Source organism: Cardiocondyla obscurior, linkage group LG12 (genome assembly GCF_019399895.1).
Source record: "Cardiocondyla obscurior isolate alpha-2009 linkage group LG12, Cobs3.1, whole genome shotgun sequence".
NCBI classification, from domain to species: domain Eukaryota; kingdom Metazoa; phylum Arthropoda; class Insecta; order Hymenoptera; family Formicidae; genus Cardiocondyla; species Cardiocondyla obscurior.
In genome coordinates this window covers 3534069-3542814 of record NC_091875.1, presented here as the reverse complement: position 1 = coordinate 3542814, position 8746 = coordinate 3534069, and the positions used below count along the sequence as shown (strand labels likewise).

General features: G+C 35.9%; 2 protein-coding genes across 4 annotated transcripts; one reads left to right on the top strand and one right to left on the bottom strand.

Annotated features, from left to right (window-relative positions):
• Nucleotides 1-384: 384 nt before the first annotated feature.
• Neos (nuclear receptor coactivator protein neosin) lies at nt 385-4197 on the bottom strand. Its single transcript, XM_070664454.1, has 7 exons — nt 3887-4197; nt 3411-3646; nt 2465-3254; nt 2274-2357; nt 1992-2191; nt 1474-1908; nt 385-1226 (listed from the first exon to the last, which is right to left on the bottom strand). The coding sequence occupies exons 2-7, from the start codon at nt 3643-3645 to the stop codon at nt 1021-1023; spliced, it is 1950 nt and encodes a 649-aa protein (XP_070520555.1). The 5' UTR covers nt 3646; nt 3887-4197; the 3' UTR covers nt 385-1020.
• A 197-nt stretch (nt 4198-4394) lies between these two features.
• Nucleotides 4395-8648, top strand: Ythdc1 (YTH domain containing 1). Of its 3 annotated transcripts, none has more exons than XM_070664456.1 (7): nt 4395-4638; nt 5481-5863; nt 6391-6607; nt 6752-6956; nt 7072-7336; nt 7441-7587; nt 7801-8648. In XM_070664456.1, the coding sequence occupies exons 2-7, from the start codon at nt 5520-5522 to the stop codon at nt 7973-7975; spliced, it is 1353 nt and encodes a 450-aa protein (XP_070520557.1). In that variant the 5' UTR covers nt 4395-4638; nt 5481-5519; the 3' UTR covers nt 7976-8648. The 3 variants fall into 3 exon arrangements, with proteins under 3 accessions (XP_070520557.1, XP_070520560.1, XP_070520559.1); XM_070664459.1 differs by lacking the exon at nt 4395-4638 and adding an exon at nt 4677-4895; XM_070664458.1 differs by lacking the exon at nt 4395-4638 and adding an exon at nt 4677-5382.
• The last annotated feature ends 98 nt before the right edge of the window (nt 8649-8746 follow it).

Here is an 8746-nt window from a genome sequence, read left to right as displayed (position 1 = left end):
CCCGTACTTGGCGGCCGAGAGAAGGAGAAGTCACGTACGCCAGCCGCCGTCGCCGCTGATCGCAGCAAACACCATATTTGTCTTTTAATAAAAAAAAAAAGAAAAAAAGATTTATGAAGTTAGCTGAAAAAATATGTTAATAATTTTATCAAAGAATTTTGAACAAATATAAATGTAGTTTTTACTGAACTAATAAGATTAAAAAAAAATATTTAACGTTAATCTTTATAATTTATCTAATGTTAATTATATTATTGCAATATTTGAATATTTGTATTTTGTAATTTTTTAAACAAAAAACAATTGCTAGGAATAAAGTTGGAACACTTTGTTACATGAGGAACACAAAAATTAAAATAATTTTTGTACAATAAAGAGAGGATATATCTTTAATTATTTCGCATAATTAAATATAATATGTATGTGTGTGTGTGCGCGCTATGGCAAGTGCACACGCACAAATACACATATATGTGCACAATATTGCATAATTACCTAACATTCATCATTTTATGTTGTATAAAAACTGATTTTTTACATAAAAATACTTACATCATAGCATAAAATAAGATTAATGCAAACAAAAGTATTTTACACACGTGTTTATGTGTATGTTGCTCAATATTCAAGCAATTGCAATATAAAATATATTCATAAAGTATATTTCCGTGTCTAGATACTACATGTAATGCTATATGAAGATATACGTAATTTTTAACACATAACTATTTCAAGAGAAATATATTATTACTGATGTGTACCATACACAGTAATCAACAGTAAACAGTAATGTGAATATTTAGATGTAATTGTGCTTTTAGAATTATTATAAATTTTATATCTTGAATTTATCATTTTACACAGTTAATATACAATGTACTAAAATATTGTTTTCAACGCTGTTGCTACTACGTCTCTTTTTTTTGCTGACTGCGTTTTAGCAATTGTATGTTTGGTAATGAATAAAACTAGAAAAGTATACAGAATTCAAAATCTTATACGATTCAATACACATAACAGTTAAAATCTACCAATATTGGAAAAAGCAGCGAATAACGGTGTTCCAGTTGTTGTTGCAGGTGATGGCTGTTGATCGCCAATGTTCTTTAATAGATTACCTTGCAGAAGACTGTCAAGAGCTTTTTGAACTGTCGGATCGTTTAGAAGAGGAGAAGGTGTAACTCCTGTAGAAGAGGTTGCCGTGGATGACGTTACTGCATTTGATCCTATTAATGATATAATAAAATCAACTCTTACAGGTTACAAAACTATTATATACATTAGTTTTCTTATACAATACTACAATTTTAACACGAAATTTTACTTTTTAAAATATTTCCTACACACACATACACACACACATACATTATTACGATCGAAAAAGCATGTAATTTATACTAAATAATTTTTAATAATAATTTAATAATAATAAATAATTTTTATTAATATAATTGGAGGATTTTTAATTTTTACCTGTTCCCCAAGTAGCTGGTGGCACCGGTACCGGTGTTGGTGCTGAAGTCGGTGGTGGTACCGGACAGGGTTCTATTGTTGTCGGTGCATTTTTACTGCTATTTAAAATATTCAATATTCTCGTTTGCAATTCTGCCTGCTTTGGATCGTTAACTGGCGTGAGAGGTGTTTTTACTGGTAAATCTTTTGCATCGCCCAATTCAACTTGTACTTGCTCCTCGCGTTTCATCTCGAGGTACTTTATAACGCGATCATATTGCAGAACTGTGAGTTGATGATTGTCTGCTAGCATATTCAGAAGAACTTGTATAGCATCTGGATGACGCTCATTTGCAAGAGGCGTATTTAAGGGAACCGAGCGGCCACCGGCTTTATAATTTGCAAAGTCCCGTGAAATCAAATTTATAGCATCCTCAACGGGCATATTTCTGTGTTCTACAATATAACAATGCAAAGCCAGTCATATATTGTATAAGCATACTCAATTTCAATATGATCTGTGCTAAATGCAATATTACCTTGTGGCAAACCGTGTAGAATATTCAGAGTTAAAGAATGATGTTCTTGATTGACAGGTGTAACGACTACAGCATACAAGCAGCCCCGACTCGCTATATTTCCCAAAACACGACCTAAAGGAACATCTTCATTGGGAAATAGCAAATCTACCATTAAGCCAATTTGCTTCAAGCGTAATTCAATATCTTCTGCATATTTCCTGTACAATTAATAATTTATTTAATGGCGCATTTAAATGCTATAAGTAAATTTAACAGTATTTTTATAAGAATTGATCTTACGTCAGTGCTTTATTAACAACAATTATTTCACAATCATTCTTCTCAGCTGCGATGGCAAGATAATCCGACGAACTACTAGTATTCCTGTACAAAGAAACACATTTGGAAAAATTAAATATTTCTTTTACTGTTTTGCACTGTACTTAAAATTAAATTTAAGTATTTATTATTTACAAAATTATATACTTTACCCGAAATTTACATTAATTTCTCTAGATGCAGAACTTTTAAAATCATCAAAACGGTTTCCAGTTTCATTAAATGAATCTCTAACAAAATTATTGTTACGTAGCCTATCGCCTTGTTTAAGATCCCAGTCTCTATTTGTCTTGTCTTCCATTCGGTTAGTTCTGTTAACTGGACTTCGATCTCTAAAATTATTTATATTTGGATTGTTTGGATTGTTTTGATTATTTTTGTTTCTATTCTTTCCACCTCTTGACCCGCGAGGTCTGTGAACACCACTGCCTGTATTTTGGTTGCCTGGATTAGCTTGATTTCGATTTCCAGGCGCTCCCCCTGGCCTATTCTGATTTCCCATTTGGTTATTTCCAAACTGATTGTTAACGTTTCTATTTTGATTTCCATGGCCAGTAACAAACTGATCATTTCCACGATTTAAATTATTTATATTAAATTGATTATTTCCACGGTTTTGAACAGGATTATTAAAATGTTCATTATTATGTTTCCCATTAAATTGATCATTATCATTACTTCCAGCCTGATTTCCATCATCAAAATTATTTCCTCCAGCTCTAACATTTAAATCTTTTTGGTTGCTGCCAAAGGTATTGTCATTTCCAAAATTCTGATTTATTCCACCAAAACTTGGTTTGTTTCCACCAAATGGCTCATTTGCATTACCAAATTGATTATTCATAGAATTAAATTGATTCGATCCACTCATTTGTTTTGCATTTGGATTTCCTGAGTTTCCTCCCCCACTAGATTGATTATCCTTCTTTGCTGGCTTGACATCTGAAAGTTAACATTTAAAAGATAAGAATTGATTTATCTCAATATATATTTTTCTTTTTCAAGATTCAAACAGACATTGATTATTTAACTGGGATTTTCTATTAAAAAATTAAAATAAATAATTTACATTTATCTCAGTGCACTTGTATATTATACCTATACGTCTGCCTTTAAACAGAGATCCATTTTCATTTTGAATAGCCTTTTGTGCAGACTGTTCATCTTCAAACTGAACAAATCCAAAACCTCTATTTATTATCGACGCTATAATAGTGCCATATTTAGCGAAATGCTCTTCCAGTTCCAGTTTTGTAATATCATCAGTTTGTAAGTGGCCTACAAAGATGCGGCTGGATGCGGTAGCAGGATCTTTTAAAAGTCTGGCGCTCATCCTGATTTCATGTAAAAAAATCATTGTGGAGTTACCGACAAATTATTAAGAATCGACGCAAATGTAACATGTACAAAAATCTGCAACTCGTCATGACCGTCGTAACCCGAGGTATCACACGTCAAAACATATCAATTGACATTATTAAACTAACGTTCAATGTGTAAGTTGTAAGCGTTTATTGAATTAACGTAAGCGATCGACGTGACGAGATCAAATATGCATCATTATCGAAACTTACTTCAGGCGGTCTCTCCACAAAATTCGATCACCATAAAAATCTTCGTTGGCAATGTTTTGTGGAAAATATCGTTGCAAGAGAGTCGCGACTCATAACAGAGACATCTTGCCGAAACAACATCGGCGGTGCCAACTCTTAACCACGAATCAACGAGCGAAAAAACTAATGGATCGCGAACCGCGTAGGAAAATTCGTTGTCTAAAGCCGCGAGCATACTCTTCTGCATAAGAACCACCGCACACGAAGTGCATATGACGTGCGTGACAGGATATCCTTCTTTTTCATCAAATGTTGAACAAGAGTAGAATACGATGCATTCGGGCATTCGGGTGATGTTTCTGAATGCAGCCCAGTAGTTTCGTCGAAGAAATCGGGCATGAAGGTGAGTTTTTGAACGCGTTGGCTGCTCGTTATCCTTGAGAGTGCAAGAAGTGCAGACGACGAGTGGCCTCGAGAGGGTTTATCGATTGGTGGAGGCGCAGGAGCATTTCGTTCGTGACATCACGCATAATGGTAACAATGGACGCAATGGACGCCGTGACTTGTGAACGATCCGCTGTGGCTGCCGTCCGCGAGCGATTGTTTACCGCAGTCCAGTTGTCGCCGTCGAGATCTTTTTAAACGTCGCCGCGGCTTGGAGTTAAAAAAGCCGCGCGCGTTCCGGTGCTGTGCGCGAGCGAACACATCGAACAGTTTTCCCCCCGAGCGTGCTTCGTTGTGAAGTGTGTCAGTGAAGGGACAAAGGGTGTCACGTAAGTGTGTGCCGAGCCCTCGGGAGGACTCGCCAGAAAAAAAAAAAAAAGATATTGCGAGGACTTCGAGAAGTAAAGGGAAAGGCAGTGCTGTAAATCACAGCGAGAATTTACGTTTTTAGTGGCCCGAATCACCTTACGACGAACTTTTCTAGATAACTAAAGAGATTTTCGAAAAGAGGGGAAAAAAATCCAGTAGACAAAAGTCTCCCGATAGACTCTTGACACGTGGTTTTATGGGCAAGGGTTGTCACGCTGTAAGAAAAAAAAAATATAAAAAAAAAAAATAGGGGTTGTCACGCCGTAAGATCTGTCCTATAAGTAACCCCCTGCTTGCAGAAAAAGTGTGCGTAGAGGATAACTAACTAAGACCAGGCAATCCAGAAAAAATAAAAAAAAGTTTTCGTGCTTTCAGAGACTCCGTGCCAACGGGCCCCCCTCGTGCGAAAGCTCGCTACGTGCTAGTCGCGTAATTTCGAAGACTGTCCGTAAAACCGTATAGTTTGCATTCTGTCCACTGATCTTCGACCCGAGCCCTCGGCTTCCCCGGTCTCAGGCCAAAGCTGTCATGTGTCCCTGTCGATTTGTGTTAGGCGTAAGAGAGCCGAGTGCTGCCACGGCGCACGTAGGCGCTTTAAGAAAAAGTACTCGGGACAGTGTGGACTTTTCGTTCGATTCGGAATCCCCGAACTATCCTCGCTGTACGCTATATAGTCCCTTGCTACCACATTATTGTCGTAAGATGTACGAGAAACGTCACGATACGTCGTGCCTCTTGCCAAAGTGCCTCCGCTCGGTCTGCGACATAGTCATAAGCCATCATCTTCATTTGTACATTGCAGGACGACTGAACCGGCAGCGAGAGACAGCCCGGGTTAATCATGGGCAGCACCACAGATGGAGACAATCTAAATCTCAGTTGTGGTGAAAACGACAATGGTGATGAGCTGAGAATTGCCGCGGACGAGACGTATGACACTCGTAGCGAGGTTTCTTCCAGTAGTTCTAACTCGGACTCCAGCCATCCGACGATCAGTTCAGTCTCGAGCAAGTCCTCACGCGGCGACAATAAACGCAGCAGAAGAACACGAAACAAGCGAGGTAGATCCAGAGATTCCAAGTCGTCGAGTCCTGAGCCAAAGAGAGCCAGGTCCAAGGAGAGCAAGGGTACCACCAAGAGCTACGACTATGCCACCAAGTTGAATTACTTATTTAGAGATGCAAGGTTCGATGAGGACAATAAATAACTTATTGCATTTTTTGCATTATTAAAAATTGTTTAAGAATATTTAAAAATGTAACTTAATAATCTGTACAATTAATTTAATTTAATTATATGTACACCGAAGAGCAGATACGGCGTTTTCTACGGCGACAGCGGCTAGCGTACGTAACCCGTATGCGGCGGAGGCAGGGAATGAGAGAACGGAGGGAAATCGGTCATCGGCAATCCGGCCGGCGCGGTACATAAATGCGGCACGTGTGAAACTCGACGTACACGACTCTAAAGTCACGTTCGCTAGCTGTCGTCGGCGCAGCAAACGTCATATCTGCATTCCAGCGTGCAAATACTATACATTATCCTATTTTATTTAAATACATTAATTGTAAGATTATATAACATTGCATGCTTATAGAAAGCATGTTTTTTTTTTTTATATGATTTTTAAAGAGAATTATGTTTTTTAAATGTATATATTTTTAAACGATTGCCTAAACTTGGAATAAATATTTTTAAGTCTCCTTTGCCAGATTTTTCATCATCAAATCCAATAATGCGGAGAATGTGACATTATCTAAAGCTAAAGGAGTATGGAGCACGTTGCCGCAAAATGAAGCTAATCTAAATCAAGCGTACAGGGAATCCCGAAATGTGTTGCTAATATTTTCCGTGAAGGAATCGGGAAAATTTGCTGGCTTTGCAAGACTTAGCACAGAATCGAGAAGAGACGCTGGCTCAGTTTCGTGGGTACGCAAAACGAAATAAATAACGTAAAATAAGTATCATAGTTATGATTTATCTGAACACAATTTAATTGTTTTTTTTCCCCTTGTTAATTAAATCATTAAATATTTAAAAAAGAAGGAGCAATATAGCAAAAACACATTTTAGGTTTTACCTCCTGGACTGTCAGCAAAGGCTTTAGGTGGTGTATTTAAAGTTGATTGGATTTGCAGAAAGGAATTACCGTTTACAGCCACGTTACATTTGTACAATCCGTGGAATGACGGTAAGCAAGTAAAAATTGGCAGGGATGGACAGGAAATCGAGCCTAGAGTAGCTGAAGAATTATGCAGATTATTTTCAGAAGACGAAGGTTCGTTAGTTTGTTAATAAATAATATTATAATATTAAACAAATATTAAAATCTTATTTTATGTATTACGGATAAATTATGGATTAATGAATATAAATATTATTTGTGTTTAAAGGAATTGAAATGACGCCTATTTTGCGAAAATCGAAGGAAGCAGGAAAGCATATTGTAAAGTCATCTCGTTATCGAGACAAAAGACCTATAGGCAGTTCTAGATTTGTACGAAGAGGCGGACGGGGACGCAAGTTATTCTTAACTTCAAGATCACGTTTAGCATCACTGGCGAGAGGATCTCAAGATGTTACGGGAAATAGGAACTCTAGAGATCATTCTTACCGATATACGCCGTGGTTCAACCGAGGCGATTCACCTTACACAAAGTACAATTATTTAATATTGGTTACTTATAAAATTAAAAAAAAATGTACAATAAATATTTAATAAATTTTAAAATGACTAATGTAATAACAATAATTTCTTTCAGGGGTTATGGAACTGGATTGGGTGTTGCCGCGGTTGCAGAGGCTTACGTAGCAGATTATATGCGTACTATGCAACATCAGTTGCCTCCGTTACCGCCTTACGCTCCACATCCATACGATTCTCTGCCACCACCTCCCCCACCTCCAAGGTGAGAGTTTATTTAATGCTGTGTCAGAATCTATCACTATTTTTTAAGTATTTGATTCCTTTTTAAGGGGAAGCTAAGCCTTCCTGATAGTTTATTATATTATATATGCATATACGCACACATACATATATATATAATTAAAAGTTTTAAAATAATTTTTTAACATTAAACAGTTTATTTTATCCGATTAAAAAAATTCCCTTTTTTTTTCAGATATTACGACGGTCTACCACTCCCTCCAGATTACAATGCAACCGCATCGGCACTAGAAAAACGTAGCTATGAAAGGAGTGTTGACGAGTTCCTATGGAGAACAGCTAGTCGACACAGTCGACACAGCGATCACCGTTCTTCTCGCGATCATCACAGATATAGAGATCGCAGATAGGGATCTCAAACTTACCGTTATTTTTAAGAATCCGTTGATTCCCAAATCTAATTGACAATGGAATTGGAGATAAAATTCTATTAGAAAAAGTTAAGCTGACATATCATTTATATTTATTTAAAATAGAGTATTTTTGAAAAATGTAATACGAAAATGTTTAATTTATATACAATTAATATATAATACTGTAATACAGTATTAATCGTATATTTTATAATATGAATAATAATAAATATATATAATTTTTTTCTTTGTTATATATATTTATAAAATATGTGTAGTTTTTTAAACAATGTTATATTGAATTTATATCTAAATTAAGCAAAACAATCTTATTTAAATTCAATTGTAAAGTATTAAAATTTTACAGACACATGAATAATTCTGGGAATTGGCGGATTCCATCATATAATTATTATCGTGGCAATTTTGATTTATATCATTTAATTATTATTGATTCATTAATTATCAAACTGCGTGACCACAGCGCGATTCCAAACGTATCCTAATACTGTAAAATAATATAGATTAATTAAGTTTTGTACTGTTGAGTGTTAAAACTTGCAATTCTTTTACCGAGTATTCAACATCTCTGTAATCACGTAAACGAAATGCAATAATGAGATATTTCGCCAATTGAAAAAGAAGGAAAATAAATTGAAATTATATGATATCTGGTCTTTCGTCATTTCTTCGAAATTGCGTAGCTTCGATATAACGGAGAAAAATTTTAATTGCGGGTTCAGAGATATGCTTTGAACCCATTCGATC

What these genes read in the sequence shown, in the direction of transcription:
- Neos (XM_070664454.1), bottom strand. Translation starts at nt 3,645, where the DNA reads ATGAGCGCCAGACTTTTAAAAGATCCTGCTACCGCATCCAGCCGCATC. An exon ending in GTTTAAAGGCAGACGTATAG is followed by an intron (nt 3,255 to 3,410) that starts GTATAATATACA and finishes GTTAACTTTCAG; the next exon opens with ATGTCAAGCCAGCAAAGAAG. An exon ending in TCTACACGGTTTGCCACAAG is followed by an intron (nt 1,909 to 1,991) that starts GTAATATTGCAT and finishes GTTATATTGTAG; the next exon opens with AACACAGAAATATGCCCGTT.
- Ythdc1 (XM_070664456.1), top strand. Translation starts at nt 5,520, where the DNA reads ATGGGCAGCACCACAGATGGAGACAATCTAAATCTCAGTTGTGGTGAA. An exon ending in TACTTATTTAGAGATGCAAG is followed by an intron (nt 5,864 to 6,390) that starts GTTCGATGAGGA and finishes CTCCTTTGCCAG; the next exon opens with ATTTTTCATCATCAAATCCA. An exon ending in GGCGATTCACCTTACACAAA is followed by an intron (nt 7,337 to 7,440) that starts GTACAATTATTT and finishes AATTTCTTTCAG; the next exon opens with GGGTTATGGAACTGGATTGG.